At 38.2% G+C, this 18,425-nt stretch overlaps 2 protein-coding genes and 1 long non-coding RNA gene across 3 annotated transcripts in view; 2 read left to right on the forward strand and 1 right to left on the reverse strand.

The window, feature by feature from the left end:
• LOC103510318 (aromatic-L-amino-acid decarboxylase) overlaps nt 1–8,457 on the forward strand; it is a 24,340-nt gene extending 15,883 nt beyond the window's left edge. Inside the window, exons 6-13 of the mRNA XM_017444526.2 lie at nt 243–260; nt 2,014–2,069; nt 3,062–3,126; nt 3,752–3,863; nt 4,599–4,716; nt 5,517–5,607; nt 6,659–6,859; nt 8,225–8,457. Of these exons, the coding sequence (XP_017300015.1) occupies nt 243–260; nt 2,014–2,069; nt 3,062–3,126; nt 3,752–3,863; nt 4,599–4,716; nt 5,517–5,607; nt 6,659–6,859; nt 8,225–8,431 (868 nt within the window). The 3' untranslated portion in view covers nt 8,432–8,457. The remainder of the gene's footprint in view (nt 1–242; nt 261–2,013; nt 2,070–3,061; nt 3,127–3,751; nt 3,864–4,598; nt 4,717–5,516; nt 5,608–6,658; nt 6,860–8,224) is intronic.
• The window catches only part of LOC113467906, a 19,942-nt gene extending 7,589 nt beyond the window's left edge, over nt 1–12,353 (forward strand). The window contains exon 2 of the long non-coding RNA XR_003391828.1: nt 12,284–12,353. This is a non-coding gene — a long non-coding RNA (uncharacterized LOC113467906). The remainder of the gene's footprint in view (nt 1–12,283) is intronic.
• Nucleotides 12,354–13,432: 1,079 nt separating this feature from the next.
• Nucleotides 13,433–15,347, reverse strand: LOC103510319 (probable 26S proteasome non-ATPase regulatory subunit 3). The gene is made up of 3 exons (XM_017444525.2): nt 15,165–15,347; nt 14,439–14,711; nt 13,433–14,286 (listed from the first exon to the last, which is right to left on the reverse strand). Exons 2-3 carry the CDS (start codon nt 14,701–14,703, stop codon nt 13,433–13,435), a joined length of 1,119 nt encoding a protein of 372 aa, XP_017300014.1. The 5' UTR covers nt 14,704–14,711; nt 15,165–15,347.
• Nucleotides 15,348–18,425: the final 3,078 nt, after the last annotated feature.

Below are 18,425 nucleotides of genomic sequence, written 5' to 3' on the forward strand. Positions count from 1 at the left end.
CACTCGTAAAATTTGTAGCCAAAACCAAATGTCAGCCCAAAGCAATCACCATAGTTAGGGCTAATTCAGAGGCTGACGAAAAACGCCAACCCCAAATGTACACGGGGCGAAGAAAAAGAAGTAGAAAGAGAGGGGGACCAAGGCCTGACAAGAGATTCCTCAGCTCTCCCTATCTGTAAATAAGAGATACGTTCTGGTTTCTCCACAGATTGCCAGTCCTGCTTGCACAGAGTTGGAAGTAGTCATGCTGGATTGGCTGGGCAAGATGTTGGATCTGCCCAAGGAATTCTTAGCCTGCTCTGGAGGAAAGGGAGGTGGCGTTATTCAGGTGAGAAGAGAAAGAGAACAAAGGAAAAACGCCAACCCCGTCTGTACACGGGAAAAGGCGAAGAAAAAGAAGAAGAAAGAGAGGGGGACCAAGGCCTGACAAGAGATTCCTCAGCTCTCCCTATCTGTAAATAAGAGATGCGTTTTGGTTTCTCCACAGATTGCCAGTCCTGCTTGCACAGAGTTGGAAGTAGTCATGCTGGATTGGCTGGGCAAGATGTTGGATCTGCCCAACTCTTATAGACACTTGATCCAAAATGACACTATTCATGTTATATTTCTGTCAAGAACTCTGATTGAAAGAGAAAATTTCAGTTTCGAGATGAATTTTTGGTATTTATTTCATCACTGCGCGGAAAAAGAACTCAAATAACTTAATCAAATGGGTTCTCGTACTTTTCTTCTTGCCATATTTTATAGACACTTGATCCAAAATGACACTATTCATGTTATATTTCTGTCAAGAACTCTGATTGAAAGAGAAAATTTCAGTTTCGAGATGGACCTTTATAGGTAGTTAGGTTGCTATACAAGGAAATTTTGCAACAAAAATTCAGAGTGAAATTTCCATTCTGAATGTCGCCCTTGATTAATCTTTCACCTATCTTGAAATCAGGAAGGAACTTGATCTACGTAAATATACCTACTCATAAACAATATACTTACAGCTACAGGGTTCTGAAGTACCTACCTACCTACCTACCTACCAGTTTTGATTTCCTCTCTTCTGGAGCTCATTTCTCTTCTTTTAAAGAAAAATACGAAAACTATTAGGTGGCGTAGCGTCTGTATTAAAATCATTGGATATCCAAGATGGCGCATTTTCAACAGTTAAGGATGGTTTCAGTTTCCAAAAGAGAATTGGCTCCTATTCTGACAGAGTCCCGAAAATAAAATACACCTTATCTGTATTTAGTGTATTTAATAGAAAACCTTATATTCATAGACTTCAGCAAAAGTATCAATAGGCGGACCAGGCCAAGCTAGAGGGTACTAAGGGGTGAACAGACTTCGGCTGAGGGCGACCCTTATCCTAACTCACGAGATACAAGGTACAAGGCTATACAAAACCTATCTTGAGAATGAGAGTTTTTGGTTGACCAAATAGCCTGCAGGCACTCTAATGAAGTATTAAAATATTAAAAGAAAAACTTACACAACATTAAGCTCATTATAATTATACGAATTATTAATGATTATAGGAATTAACTAAACAAATATAGGAACGGAAATTCTAGACCTAGAGTATCAGATGGAAGGTTTTTTTCATGGGTGCCAATTTTAGAATATGAATCAATGGTGGTTTTCACCCACCAAATACAAAATCTACTGAATATTCATACATACTTACAGAGTAGATACAAGAAGTAAGTATGCAGTACATACATGAAAGTTGTATGGGTATTGGGTACCTACGAGTATTAATATCAGTAGTTTGGGTCAAGTATAACCTGCTGTTTGGCGATATGACTCACGCAAGGGAAATTAGGGAAGTGATCTTGAAACACCAAGTATGTAGGGCGGTTGTATTTCCCTTTCGGAAACGGAATCGATTCCGATGGATTTCCTATGGAAAAGGAATTTTAATTGTGTTAAGCATAAATGCTTGTCACAAATGTCGTTCCCTGCTTAATGCACTACGCTAAATTTTCTTTGCTGATACAAATGAGTTCGCACTCTCCGGAGCGGAGTTGTGCCTCTCCGGAGATTCAAACCGAACACGCCTCAGAGCAAAAAACTCTGTGCTTTTCGCTCCACTGTTTTTAGCCATACCCGTCATCTCTCTATCAATTATCATAACTTCGAGCTCAATTATCTAGGCGCACGGCAGTGCGCCAGGCCAAGTTCCAGCCTAACGCACACAGTGTGTAATATTACACGAAACAATTTCATAACTTCAAGCTTCTTCTTTCACTTTGCCGTTTTCCTCACTTTCATATGCGGTCGGCATTTCCCTCCACAATCTTCTATTCACTGCTTCCTCTCTTTTCCATTCCCTCTCTCTCAAGTCCTCTTGCACCTTCCCTACCTCCCTCCAACGCAACGTCCAGGGAAATGGACTACTCCTCTATTAACACTTGGGAAATGTGCTCTGATCTCTTGCAGGTGGTGGCAACTCTGGGAACAACCAACTGTTGTGCTTTCGATTGTTTAGAGGAAATCGGACAGGGAAATGTGCTCTGATCTCTTGCAGGTGGTGGCAACTCTGGGAACAACCAACTGTTGTGCTTTCGATTGTTTAGAGGAAATCGGACAAGTGTGTAGACAGAAAGATGTGTGGCTTCATGTGGACGCGGCCTATGCTGGTAAGTTAGAGGGAAGCTGTGCATGTGTAGAAACGAGTTTTCGTTAGATACCGTTGAAGAGATTAGTCAATAAGACAGGACGCTAATTTTGGTTGCAAAAACTCGCTGATATCTTTGAATCTTCAGGACACGCGATAACAAAAAGAGATCTTGAATATTTTTGAGGGAAGCTGTGCATGTGTAGAAACGAGTTTTCGTTAGATACCGTTGAAGAGATTAGTCAATTGGACAGGACGCTAATTTTGGTTGCAAAAACTCGCTGATATCTTTGAATCTTCAGGACACGCGATAACAAAAAGAGATCTTGAATATTTTTTGGAGAATCAATATTAGAAATGGAGTTTTACTTACACTTTTCTAGCAGGAAAAAGGTGCCTTGAAGTGCAGGGTTCTTTTTCACTATTCTTTCCATTGGTTTTATTTTCCAGGTTCTGCGTTTATCTGCCCAGAAAACATCGAGGAAGACTTGAAGAAGGGAAAGATCCCATTTTACGTGAGTTCAACTTATTGTTTCATTACAAATTTTCGTCAGTAAATGGTTTCTTCAAATTAAGTTGATCGCAAGGGCAAGGAAAACCTTTGAATGGAGAGTGCCTGAAGGCATGTCACGTGGTCTAATCCACTCGACCCCAATGTAGAGGTAAATAAATCCATTCAATGATGAAACATGCATAGGCTCAAAACAGAGAGGAGAGCACAGCGCATAGAGCATCGAGCAGGTAGACGGAAGCAACGACAGAGGCCAACAACAACTTCAAAACCGCATACATCTGACTCATCTGAGAGCAGAAAGCTCTCTGCTCTACTCTGTTTTTAGCCATACACGTCGTCTCTCTATCAATTATCATTACTTCCAGCTCATCATTCATACTCGGCAAAAACACTTCTTCTTTTTCTTCACTTTGCATTTTCCCCAATTTCACTTGCGGTCGGTATTTCCCTCTTTTAGTTTCCCTCTCCACAATCCTCTATTTACTGCTTCCTCTCTTCTCAATTCCCTTCCTCTCAAATCCTCTTCCACCTTATCTCTCCAACTTATTACTTCCTCCCACGTCCAGGGAATTGTAGGTATGTACTACTCCTCTATTAATACTCGGGAACTGTCTGATCTTTTGCAGGTGGTGGCAACTCTGGGAACAACCAACTGTTGTGCTTTTGATTGTTTAGAGGAAATCGGCCAAGTGTGTAGACAGAAAGATGTGTGGCTTCATGTGGACGCGGCCTATGCTGGTAAGTTAGAGGGAAGCTACGCATGTGTAGAAACGAGTTTTCGTTGGATAACCTTAAAGAGATTAGTCAATTGGACAGGACGCTAATTTTGGTTGCAAAAACTCGCTGATATCTTTGAATCTTCAGGACACGCGATAACAAAAAGCCAAAAAAGGAGAAATGAGCTTCAGAAGAGGGGAAATCCCGAATTAAAAATACAACTTCTGTGTCCTGGCGGACCAAATGTCAAATGTCGTTCCTCAATTGATACATTGTGCTAAATTGTATGACTTGACTAGGATTTGAACCACCAACCTCCAGATCCGAACTCCACCGCGCTACCGCTAACCACTAAAAACACTATGGTTTTAGAGATACTCGTACAAGTGGAGCCTAATCCCCTGTATTTACCTATACTTCTCTAGCAGGAAAAAGGTGCCTTGAAGTACAGGGTTCTTTTTCACTATTCTTTCCATTGGTTTTATTTTCCAGGTTCTGCGTTTATCTGCCCAGAAAATCGTTATCTCATGAAAGGTCTATGAATGAATTAAGAACATTAAGTAGGGAGCATAAAGAAATACTGGCCTGTGTAAATCGAATGGTTGATGTCAAAGTAAACCCTTGACAATGAGTAAGCAGTGATGTGAAATTGGACACAAGTTAGTATTGCTTACCTATACTTTTCTAGCAGGAAAAAAGGTGCCTTGAAGTGCAGGGTTCTTTTTCACTATTCTTTCCATTGGTTTTATTTTCCAGGTTCTGCGTTTATCTGCCCAGAAAATCGTTATCTCATGAAAGGTGTGGAGCTGGCAGATTCCTTCAATTTCAATCCACACAAATGGATGCTGGTTACATTCGACTGCTCTGCTATGTGGTAAGAAACTAATGAGCTTAGTTAGCTTGTTAGTATTGTGTTTATTTAATAGGGGTTTATTAATGTCACTTAATACCTACCTAATTATATCAGCTCAAGGGGCCTACCTATGTCCCTGTTGATCAAACTTAAGGGGTTTATGTTAGTGCTGATTGCTACATGGCTGAGTTAGCTTGGAGGGTAGTGCGTCTGCCTTGTAAGCGCTAGGTCGCGGGTTCGATTCTCGCCCGGGGCTAATTTTATCCTAAATAGGCAAGGTTCGTTCTTGGAACGGCTGGCTTTCTCCAATCCTGTATTCCTTCTCTCTTCGCTTTCGGGACGATAAAGGTGTTTCCACTCATAGCCGACGGCCGTCGATCGATGTGAATTTATTGTGAATCGAAGTCAGTCGATGGTAGATCGACATCAATAAGAAATTCCAGAAAGGTTAAAAAGAAATCCAAGTCATTTCAGAAGAACCTCAGCTTTCCGGGCAGATTGGTCTTTATTAACTAACTTTGTGCTGACAGGTTGAAGGATCTAGTTAGCTTGGAGGGTAGTGCGTCTGCCTTGTAAGCGCTAGGTCGCGGGTTCGATTCCCGCCCGGGGCTAATTTTATCCTAAATAGGCAAGGTTCGTTCTTGGAACGGCTGGCTTTCTCCAATCCTGTATTCCTTCTCTCTTCGCTTTCGGGGCGAAGTCGATGGTAGATCGACATCAATAAGAAATCCAGAAAGGATAAATAAGAAATCCAAGTCATTTCAGAAGAACCTCAGCTTTCCGGGCAGATTGGTCTTTATTAACTAACTTTGTGCTGACAGGTTGAAGGATCCTTCTTGGGTTGTCAATGCGTTCAATGTGGATCCCCTTTATCTGAAGCACGACCAGCAAGGATCTGCTCCCGATTACAGGGTAAGACTTTTAAATTGAACAGTATTAAAATAGAATATACCCTGTTTATACTACAAAAAAATGAGACTGCAAAGTCCCTTTACTCCCTGAGTCTAAACAAGAAAGAATGAGACTGAAAAGTCCCTTTACTCCCGCAGTCTAAACACAGTCTTATGTATTTGATACAAAATATGTAGGTGTAGGTGGATATTTTGGAAAAACTTCGATAAGAAACACTGAACGACTACTTACTTCAACAGTAGAATCTAGTGTGCGGAGCTGCGCGAACGTCAAAAGATCGAAGCGAAGCCGGGCTTATTAAAGATTTATGTAAGATCTCTTGTGAATTCGCGTCTTAAAACCTTATGCCTCTTCTCTTGTGAAGTGTCGTCTTCAAACCTTAGACCTCTTCTGAGAAAGAATGAGACTGAAAAGTCCCTTTACTCCCGCAGTCTAAACACAGTCTTATGTATTTGATACAAAATATGTAGGTGTATTAAGGTGGATATTTTGGAAAAACCTTGATAAGAAACACTGAACGACATACTTACTTCAACAGTAGAATCTAGTGTGCCGGGAGGTGCGCGAACGTCAAAAGATCGAAGCGAAGCCGGGCTTATTAAAGATTTATATAAGATCTCTTGTGAATTCGCGTCTTAAAACCTTATGCCTCTTCTCTTGTGAAGTGTCGTCTTCAAACCTTAGACCTTCTCTTGTGAAGAGGTTGTGCCAGTAACTTGACGTAGAGATGGCTGAAAACGTAAAAAACAGAACAAAACGGTGTTAAACTCTGACTGTTCGATGGATGAATCCTCAATTTTAATCTCCTGTTAGGGCGTAGTTTTCGAGCATGCTCCAACTTCTGTTGTGAAGAGGTTGTGCCAGTAACTTGACGTAGAGATGGCTGAAAACATAAAAAACAAAACAAAACGGTGTTAAACTCTGACTGTTCGATGGATGAATCCTCAATTTTAATCTCCTGTTAGGGCGTAGTTTTCGAGCATGCTCCAAGGTTAACAAACACTATCAAGAGATAGTATACTAAGGCCCTCATTGTCCCTGCTCTGTCTAGCATTGGCAAATACCACTAGGCCGTAGGTTCAGATCCCTCAAGCTGTGGTTCGTACTTCGTCTCCTGGGAGTGAAATATCTTCAGGAGTACATCCGGAAACAGATCAGCCTGGCTAAGGAATTTGAACAGCTGGTCAGATCGGATGACAGGTTTGAGGTCATCTATGAGGTGCTCATGGGACTGGTGTGTTTCCGACTCAAGGTAAGATCTTAGACAGATATATATTTAGATGAATTTTTTTTTTAGACTTAATATTATCTACAATTACAATAAATTACATAGGTCCATAAACTCTTTCTAAGAAGAGATACAAATATAAAATTAAGATAAGAACTATTATTAAGGTTCTTTCTTTACAAATACATAGTACATACTTTATTTAGACTGCCAAGGTAGGACTGAGGTTTGGTTTTGGTAATTTGGTCAATATTTCATCGTGGTAGGTGGGTTTCGAAATAAACGATATTCATTGTCTCTGCTCTGTCTAGCATTGGCAAATACCACTAGGCCGTAGGTTCAGATCCCTCAAGCTGTGGTTCGTACTTCGTCTCCTGGGAGTGAAATATCTTCAGGAGTACATCCGGAAACAGATCAGCCTGGCTAAGGAATTTGAACAGCTGGTCAGATCGGATGACAGGTTTGAGGTCATCTATGAGGTGCTCATGGGACTGGTGTGTTTCCGACTCAAGGTAAGATCTTAGACAGATATATATTTAGATGAATTTTTTTTTTAGACTTAATATTATCTACAATTACAATAAATTACATAGGTCCATAAACTCTTTCTAAGAGATACAAATATAAAATTAAGATAAGAACTTATTATTAAGGTTCTTTCTTTACAAATAGGTGTAGGTACTTTCTTTACAAATACATAGTAACATAGTACATACTTTATTTAGACTGCCAAGGTAGGACTGAGGTTTGGTTTTGGTAATTTGGTCAATATTTCATCGTGGTAGGTGGGTTTCGAAATAAACGATAATTTTAGGATCACTATCGTCACTTAAAGTAATCGTGTACAAAATATACCTATAAGTAATTATCTGTAGAATATACCTTGTTTATCGTACCCGAATAGCACTGAAAAGTGCCTTTACCCCAGAAGTTACCCCTTTATTTTATGGGGTATCAATACGTACGCAAGGTTGAGAGAATAGTTCGTTAGTGTAGAATAGAATTTATATTTGAATATTTGTACCTTGTTTATCCTGCCCGAATAGGATTGAAAAGTCCCTTTACCCCGGCAGTCTAAATAAGGTGTCGTATATTTGATGGGTGTGTGTAAGGGGGTATCAATACGTACGCAAGGTTGAGAGAATAGTTTGTTAGTGTAGAATAGAATTTATATTAGAATATTTGTATCTTGTTTATCCTGCCCGAATAGGATTGAAAAGTCCCTTTACCCCGGCAGTCTAAATAAGGTGTCGTATATTTGATGGGTGTGTGTAAGCACAATTTACGCTCCACATTTCAGGGACCAAACGAGATTAACGAGAAACTTCTCAAACGTATCAACGGGAACGGCAAGATCCATCTAGTGCCGTCGAAATCTCCACATTTCAGGGACCAAACGAGATCAACGAGAAACTTCTCAAACGTATCAACGGGAACGGCAAGATCCATCTAGTGCCGTCGAAAATCCGTGATGTCTATTTCCTGCGTATGGCCGTATGCAGTCGTTACAGCGAATCTTCAGATATGATTTACTCGTGGAACGAAATCAAAACTCTCACCGAAGAACTACTCAAGGAGGAAAAGGAAAAAGCTTGAACTTTCAACTGGTCGAGGAAAGCGCTGAGCTTCCTGTTAGAGAAATTAAATTGACTCTCATCTTTGGTATTTATAAGGATTTTCCCCCGCTTTACTCTATGTTAAATTTTATGGTCCACCGTGCTAACCACTACACCTCTGAGGTTGGTGACTCAAGTATTAGTTTAAACGCAGGGCCGTATTTAAGGGGGCGAGAGGGCCCCGTACAAGCTGACAGTCTAAACCTCTAAACAAAGCACTGCTCATTCTTATATTTCAACGAAATCACGGGACATTTCATTACCGCCATGAACATCAACATATTAAATAATTCCCCTTTCTTATTCTGATCCCAGGGTACAGCTAGTGAAGCTACGCTAGTAGCTCTGCTCGGAGCTAAGGCCAAAACCATGCAGAGAGTCAAAGACATTTTTGGTGTTTATTTCATCACTGCGCGGAAAAAGAACTCAAATAACTTAATCAAATGGGTTCTCGTACTTCTCTTCTTGCCATATTTTATAGGCACTTGATCCAAAATGACACTATTCATGTTATATTTATGTCAAGAACTCTGATTGAAAGAGAAAATTTCAGTTTCGAGATGGACCTTTATAGGTAGTTAGGTTGCTATACAAGGAAATTTTGCAACAAAAATTCAGAGTGAAATTTCCATTCATAAGATTAGTTTTTCTGTTGTTTTGTTATTCTCTTCGTGTAAATCATGATTATGTGTAATGTTGTCATTAAAAACAATCCGTAAGTAATAATTTATTACACCTAGTTCAATGAATGATGAATTAAAGAATGAATGTGTGTCTCCTAATATTATTTTGCTTTCTATGCATGTAAATTAATGCAAAATACAATATCGGCATTGTTTCTGCCTTTGCCTTAGTTTTAATCAATACCTACTCTCTCTTTTTGGAATTTAGAAGTAACGAACGAATTTACTACATTTTAGATATTAAATTTTAGCTTTATTGTATTTATTTTTAATATTTATTGATATACACATACCTTTTTAATAAATTATACTTAAGTTACCTATTATTTCAAATTTAGGATTGTGAACTAAGTAGTTTTATTTATTTATTTATTAATATTTATCTTTCCTTCAATTAGAATAATAAGCATGTGACATATGTGACACTAAAGTATTACTATTCTAGGTATAAGTTTGTTTTAACTTACATTATAAATAGGAAGTTACCTATTCCAAATTCCTAATTTGCCAATGGAATGAAGTGTGAATAAAGAAAATGTCTAATACTTACTGGGTTCACTAATACCTATAGATATGTACTTATAGGAATATAAAAATAGCTAATGCAACTTATTTGTTAATAATAATTGCATCAATACAAAAATAAATAAAAAGCTTCATTATATACCTACCTTGGCATAGTTTGACAGTAAAACTGCGTTTTCCATTATTTGTAGGTACCTACTTTATGAATGAATTAAGAACATTAAGTAAGGAGCATAAAGAAATAATGGCCTGTGTAAATCGAATGGTTGATGTCAAAGTAAACCCTTGACAATGAGTAAGCAGTGATGTGAAATTGGACACAAGTTAGTATTGTGTTTATTTAATAGGGGTTTATTAATGTCACTTAATACCTAGGTACCTAATTATATCAGCTCAAGGGGCCTACCTATGTCCCTGTTGATCAAACTTAAGGGGTTTATGTTAGTGCTGATTGCTACATGGCTAAGTAAGCTTCTCCCGTTAGGTTGGAGGGATATGGTTGAATCACTTCTAAAACAATCCTTTGAGAAGCCATCTACCTAAAATAAACTACCTAACTCACCTGAAGTAGAATCGTAGAAAGAACACCAAAGAAATGTCTTGAATTTCCCTATTATCCAACTTCCTCTGGGGATGTTAATTTGAGTAAAATATAATAAGCTTTTACTTTCAAGTTCAATTTCTCTCTTTCCTAGTTTCCTTCCTCTTTTGATTAAAATGTCACAAACCCAAAATTTTACTCACTTCAGCACTTCACTGCAGTAGAAAATCAAAAACTCAATCAAAATTCAAATTTTCGCGGTATCTCGAAATTTTGTTTACTTTTAGGGTCGTTCACACGATACGCATTTCTCTTCCGTAATAAATTTGGCGGCTCACAGGCCGTGGTTATGAACAGGGCCATCGTAGGACATCGTCGGACTTTTTGCGTGTAAAGTTGGCGGGAAATTCGAATTTTTGATTTTCAAACGGGAAAAGTTTCAAAATTCAAGTGATTAATTATTAATTATCTTTTTTCAAGAGCAGTTATTTTGTAGTGTTTTTCCCAGGTATTTCTCTAGACTGTAAGTTAAGTCCTGTGTTTTTTGCCTTGTTTCATTTAACTCAAGTTATACAAGTTTTCCTCAAATTCTGACCTTAGAAATATTCATGTCCTCACCCTTATCTACATAGCCATGCTTGCAGACTTATCAGATAAAGGACAGTGCTGTTTCCACAAAGGATCATGGTGAACCCCAGTTTTTTTTTAGGTGTCAGAAACATCCTGGTTCCTACTGCACAGCACTGGAGGAAGGTTTCAACAAAATCTACCCATAGAGGATCTGATTTACAGTATTGTATTCAATTAGTCAGGTGAGAATAAGGGGCCTTCTTCTGCTAGTGTTGTCACTGTTGTGTCCAATTCTGATGTGAAGGTTTGATACGGGAAACTGTAACTGCCAAGGTCTTTTAAAGCAAAGTGAGAGAGGAGACATGATAGGAGAAAGCCAGCTGTTCTGAGGACAAATCTTATCTGTTCGGGATAAAATCCACAACAGCACTTCAAGGCAGACAAATTCAAAGTATCACATCTTGCTATTATTTGCTAATTTAAAAAGAATCACAGACCAGTTTTCTTTTAGGTGTCAGAAACATCTTGGTTCCTACTGCACAGCACTGGAGGAAGGTTTCAACAAAATCTACCCATAGAGGATCTGATTTACAATATTGTATCCAATTAGTCAGGTGAGAATAAGGGGCCTTCTTCTGCTAGTGTTGTCACTGTTGTGTCCAATTCTGATGTGAAGGTTTGATACGGGAAACTGTAACTGCCAAGGTCTTATAAAGCAAAGTGAGAGAGGAGACATGATAGGAGAAAGCCAGCTGTTCTGAGGACAAATCTTATCTGGGATAAAATCCACAACAGCACTTCAAGGCAGACAAATTCAAAGTATCACATCTTGCTATTATTTGCTAATTTAAAAAGAATCACAGAAGAGAAAGCCAGCTGTTCTGAGGACAAATCGTATCTGTTTGGGATAAAATCCACAACAGCACTTCAAGGCAGACAAATTCAAAGTATCACATCTTGCTATTATTTGCTAATTGAAAAAGAATCACAGAACCCCAAGCATTTTTTTTCTCATCATTTTAGATTTACATATTAGATATTCATTTTTCTTATTTCCTCATAATAATAACCATCTATTTTCTCATTTTCAGAAAATTTGACTATGAAAATTTCCTCTGCACTCTCTTGCTGCCAAAACCCTTACAGAATGCTTCTTTTGTGATCAGAGCATTTAACATAGAAGCAGCCAAGGTTCAAGACAATGTCAGTGATGTCACCACTGGTCAAGCAAGGCTGACATTCTGGGAAAATGCTATTGATAAACTCTACACAGATCAAGTTCCCGCTCACCCTGTAGTCCAGGAATTAAACAAGGTGATTAGTATAGTGGGATAATCCTTGTTAAAATTATGTTTGTGAAAAATATACACTTCTTTCGTCATAATCTTTTCCTTGAAAGGCAAAATTCACCCCTAACACTATGCAATATGTTATGTGTGATGTATATGATTCTCATCCAAGATCCCCGTATCTATGTTACCTAATATTTTTTTTTTCTCCTTTTTTTTTTTAGGTTGAAAATTTGTCCAAAAGAAATCTGAGAAGGCTTGTTACATCTCGTGTTGCCCTATTGAAGAACAAAAGATTTCGGTAATTTAGTGAGAGAGTTCCAAAGTTTTTGTGTGTAACAATTCACAGAACATCAGCTTCACTGTCTACTATAATAGTAGACAGTGAAGCTTATACCAACACAAACAGCCGCTCAGATTTCAAGACTCAGGTAACAGGTTTCTGGTTTCTTGCTTTCAAATTTCACGACGCGACGGAGGTAGATGAAGAATAAAATACAAAATTAATTAATAGGTAGAGTATAATATTTAATTATTGGGATAATTATTGGTCTGGGCTCTTCAAACAATCCGATTAACCCAATGGTGAGTGAAGATAGATCGGGTTTTTACTGTTACTTTTTTAAGTATGTATTTACTACCTATCTAACAAGATGTTAAAATGTACATACGTTTAAGTACATGGGAACAGGGAACACAATTCTCTACGTTTAAGCTTTGACCTATTCTTTTATTTCTCTCTCCCTTCCTTTCCTTTCATCTTTAATTTCCCATGTCTAACTTTGAATTTACTATTTTGATAAGTATTTTGATTTCGAGTTTTTTGCTGGGAGTTTACGTTTAAGCTCTGACCTATTCTTTTATTTCTCTCTCTCTTCCTTTCCTTTCATCTTTAATTTCCCATGTCTAACTTTGAATTTACTATTTTGATAAGTATTTTGATTTCGAGTTTTTTGCTGGGAATCGAACCCGGGACCTCCAGACTGTAAGCCTAGTATAACACTCAGTCGTTACTAAGGGAGGATTTTCAACTGTGTTGTTCATAAATGCTTGTCACAAATATCGTTCCCCTCTTATTATACTTACTACGTTAAATTTCATAACTTGGCTTGGACTCGAACCACCAACCTCCAGATCCAGAGTTCACCATGATAACCACTACACCACTGAGATTGGTTTTACTGTTACTATTTCAGACACCAAGTCCCATTATGTCTACACTTTGTATACTTTATATCTATGTACTTAGCACTTGTAGTTGTAGATATCCCATTTGTCAAATAGGTAGCAGCCGATTAGCAGGTAAAACTAGACCTAGAGGTCTAGACAGAAAACCAGTAGGCCTCTTTTTACCTCAGATAATGAGTTATAGTTTAAATTTTAGCTGGAGTTATTCTTGAATATGAAGCACCAATTGAGCGTATTGCTGTTTTGATGACATTGTGCCTTAGCCGCAGAATAAGCTTGAATGTATAATCTGTTCTGAACTGATTTCCATAGGTAGTCAGAACCTCATTGAACTTCTGAAGTTCTCCCATACGTACAGCTTGAGTCAGTTGAAAGTAGGGAGAAAGAGCACGTCTCAGCACTGCTTGTCTGAAGATTTGACGATCAGGAATATCTCCAAGCAATAACTCAACTACAACAGCAAGTTTTTGAGTAGTTTGACGAAAACCAACAGCTGCAGTTTGAGGAGCTTTTCTCAGAGCTTGAACCAAGTTCTTATGTGCTGTAGAGTACTCTAATCTTACTGCTTTGATGCGTCCCAGGTAGAAATGAAACCTGGCCCATTCATTGTTGCTAGCATTCTCAGGGAAGGCAGACTTCTTTACCAACTTATCAGCTTGATCATAAAGATTGTAATGCAAGTAGTTTCTTAACAAACAATTGATCAGCACAGCTTGGCCTTCAAAATCATTTCTCAATGTAGCAATCCTGAGTCTTGCATTGAGGAAAGATCTCACCTTATCCAGGTTGTTGGTAAGCTCATGCACACGACTGTGATAGAAGTAGCACTTGGCTGCAATCAAATCTGAAGTTCTACGGTTTTCTGAAGTGATTTTTGACATGAGCTTGTTGGAGCATATGACAGCATCTTCATATCTCTTGTTGTCTATTAGTCTCACAAGAACTAACAGATGAATATAAGCATCTACCTCAGGTAAAACCTTTCCAGATTTACTGCTAGGTTGGCTGCTGCCACTGGGATCATCTGTCTCCATTTCATCTTCCAAGAGATGACAGCATCTTCATATCTCTTGTTGTCTATTAGTCTCACAAGAACTAACAGATGAATATAGGCATCTACCTCAGGTAAAACCTTTCCAGATTTACTGCTAGGTTGGCTGCTGCCACTGGGATCATCTGTCTCCATTTCATCTTCCAAGAAAGAGTTTAGAGAACTATCTGATATGAGACTTTTCAGTACTGGAACAGTCAGTTTTCTACGAGTGTTGGGAAGAGCTCTTAGCACTCTCAATACAAATCTCTGTTCTTTAGTTTGGACAGCTTTTTCAATCTGTTTGATTTGATCTTTGATCTCCTGAATGCTCTGAGCATCCACATCAACTTTGGTTTTCTCCTTGTCCTTCTCTGCAGCAGGACTACTGGCATTCTTCATTTCCACATCAGTAGACACAGTCATTTTTCACACTGAAAATAGATAAGAAAGATTTTATATTATAAGTTTACCTCCTAAACAATTGGGACATCTAGTTTAATGTTCTGTCTGTTCAGATAATCTGATGTCAGAATGATAATGTATTCTAGTTTACCTCCTAAACAATTGGGACATCTAGTTTAATGTTCTGTCTGTTCAGATAATCTGATGTCAGAATGATAATGTATTCTACATGTTAAACAATGTCACTGTCACATTACTGTGCAAGCCCCTTATTCCGTGCATATGATACTTTCAATACCTATTTGAAAGGATAGACTTAACACCCAGGGTTTGGCCAGTATACCGAGTATACTCCAAGTACAGTACTTCTGGTGAGAACATTTATATACCTACTCCTATCAATTTTAAAACTTCTGTGGGAATCAGTGAAATGCCCTGCGGGCACTTCCCGTTAGAGCAGAGATGAATGACAACCTACTTACCAGCAAATGATTTCTCAGAAACAGGTATTAATGTAGAGTTATTTTGACTGCTGTGATCTTCAATTTACAGGAAAAGCGGCTTGCTGCACTTTATTTTCCAGGGAAAACTGGAAAACTTCTATCAGAAAAAGCAAGAGAAAAAAATCCTGGGGGATTTTCTTTTTTTTTGTAATGCTGAGTAACGTAAGTGAAGATAGCAACAAGCACTCAGATTACAGCAACCACGCTCCAGCAACTTCAAAGCACAGACTAGCGGAATTTTTTGAAACTAAAAAGATCAGTACACACGATTTAGTTCGAGGGCGGGAAAAATTAAATGCAGAAAAACTTACGAAAGAGCAGATTGCAGATAAGAAAAAACGGGAAAAGTTTCAAAATTCAAGTGATTATCTTTTTTCAAGAGCAGTTATTTTGTAGTGTTTTTCCCAGGTATTTCTCTAGACTGTAAGTTAAGTCCTGTGTTTTCTTGCCTTGTTTCATTTAACTCAAGTTATACAAGTTTTCCTCAAATTCTGACCTTAGAAATATTCATGTCCTGACCCTTATCTACATAGCCATGCTTGCAGACTTATCAGATAAAGGACAGTTCTGTTTCCACAAAGGATAATGGTGAACCCCAGTTTTCTTTTAGGTGTCAGAAACATCTTGGTTCCTACTGCACAGCACTGGAGGAAGGTTTCAACAAAATCTACCCATAGAGGATCTGATTTACAATATTGTATCCAATTAGTCAGGTGAGAATAAGGGGCCTTCTTCTGCTAGTGTTGTCACTGTTGTGTCCAATTCTGATGTGAAGGTTTGATACGGGAAACTGTAACTGCCAAGGTCTTATAAAGCAAAGTGAGAGAGGAGACATGATAAGAGAAAGCCAGCTGTTCTGAGGACAAATCGTATCTGTTTGGGATAAAATCCACAACAGCACTTCAAGGCAGACAAATTCAAAGTATCACATCTTGCTATTATTTGCTAATTGAAAAAGAATCACAGAACCCCAAGCATTTTTTTTCTCATCATTTTGTGAAACAAAAATGTTGCGAACCGAGACCGAAGTAGTCACAACCGGAAAATGGTCTAGATTTCTAGCCTCTACAGACCGAGTGTACACATATGTGTACACAATTTTAGAAGTGCTAGATGCCTGAAGAAAAAAAAATTACTCCCTTCATAAGATTTTGTAACTTGGAGGAATTGGAAGCTCATTCTGAGAATGTGGTATCATGCATATTCTACCTTCAATTGCAAGTAGCAGGTGAGTCATCTGTAAATTTTTGTTTTATTGTTGTGTGTTTTTGGCCTGCTTTTGTGATAATTTGGTCACATTTTCCTATTCTCCTCTTGACCAATCTAGTGTTTCACAAATGGAACAATCTACCAGATAATGTGGCAATTTCTACATCCATAAATCAGTTTAAGAACAGACTGGACTACTACATAATGCAGATATGACTGGCAATGACTGTGTGATTTAGCAATAATGCTAGACATCCACTCCCAATTCTTCCTAAGCGCTAGGTCGTGGGTTCGATTCCGGCCCGGGGCGAATTTTATCCTTAGCAGATGAGGTTCGCTCTCGCAACAGCTGGCTTTCTCCTATTTTGTCTCTCTTCGAACGAAAAAGAAAAACGTTCCAGTCAGTGGACTTTTGATCTAGCGGTCGGTAATCTTCTCTTGACCAATCTAGTGTTTCACAAATGGAACAATCTACCAGATAATTTGGCAATTTCTACATCCATAAATCAGTTTAATAACAGACTGGACTACTACATAATGCAGATATGACTGGCAATGACTGTGTGATTTAGCAATAATGCTAGACATCCACTCCCAATTCTTCCTAATTTAGTGAGAGAGTTCCAAAGTTTTTGTGTGTAACAATTCTTTTTCTTTGATGTTCGCAACACGGCACATAGACATCAGCTTCACTGTCTACTATTATCTTATACCAACACAAACAGCCGCTCAGATTTCAAGACTCAGGTAACAGGTTTCTGGTTTCTTGCTTTCAAATTTCACGACGCGACGGACCAATTCTTCCGACTACTCAATCAGTGTTTTTTTTTCAGGTGTTAAAGATATTCAAGTGGACCACACTTTGTCTCATATAGGCAAAGCACAGGGAATCACCAACATACTCCGTAGTGTACCTTATCTACCTCGCACCTCTCCTCTACCTGTTGATATACTTGCCTCTCACAAGGTAATTAAGACCTCCTTAGTTACAAGGTAAGTACATCAAACCTTGAAAAAAAGAAAGATATTGTACTTTTTAACTGCTTTCACTTTACTTCTAGGCACATTCTTCTACATCCATGCCTATCCAAGAATGGAAAAGTTTGGTTAGAAAAGTTCTGCCCTTGCCGGGATTCAAACCCAGCACCTCCAGATTGAGAGTGCTCTTAACCACTCAGCCACAGAGGTGGGCTACTACTATCAAACGTCTTAAAAAAGAAATTTACAATCTTCTATTAGGTACCATTAGATTAGAATCAAGAACAGTATCAGTACCCAGATAAAATAACACACATTGCAATCTATTAAATAATTTGTTAAGATTGTTTTATTTATTTATTTTTTTACTTAATATAAAAAAGAAGTGAAAACAAGAAAACTTTTTTTTGGAGAGGTGTTCATACAAATATTTACAGAGTAATTGAATAAAATCTGTGCCTCTTTGTCAGTTTATTAATTTAATTTCCATGTTCATTCAAGATTTAAAGATGACCCTGTCATCATGACAGTCAACACTGGAACTCTGGTATTGTCTGCATTCCCAGGACAAAATATTGTTTTATTGCTGAAGGCAAGTGATTTGAATTTCATCAAAGGAGGAAAGGCTATGAATACTTAAAATGCAGATAAAATATAAAATGGACTAATAAATCAAGGGAAACCATCATCATCCTCTTCTGCCATCTCCTTGTGTAAGCCTAGTATAACACTCACTCGTTACTAAGGGAGGATTTTCAACTGTGTTGTTCATAAATTCTTGTCACAAATATCGTTCCCCTCTTGTGATACCTACTACGTTAAATTTCATAACTTGGCTTGGACTCGAAACACCAACCTCCAGATCCAGAGTTTACCATGATAACCACTACACCACTGAGGTTGGTTTTACTGTTACTATTTTAGACAAGTCCCATTATGTCTACACTTTGTAGGTATACTTTATATCTATGTACTTAACACTTGTAGTTGTAGATATCCCATTTGTCAAATAGGTAGCAGCCGATTAGCAGGTAAAACTAGACCTAGTGGTCT

This window comes from Diaphorina citri, unplaced genomic scaffold (genome assembly GCF_000475195.1).
Source record: "Diaphorina citri unplaced genomic scaffold, Diaci psyllid genome assembly version 1.1 scaffold582, whole genome shotgun sequence".
Lineage (NCBI taxonomy): Eukaryota > Metazoa > Arthropoda > Insecta > Hemiptera > Psyllidae > Diaphorina > Diaphorina citri.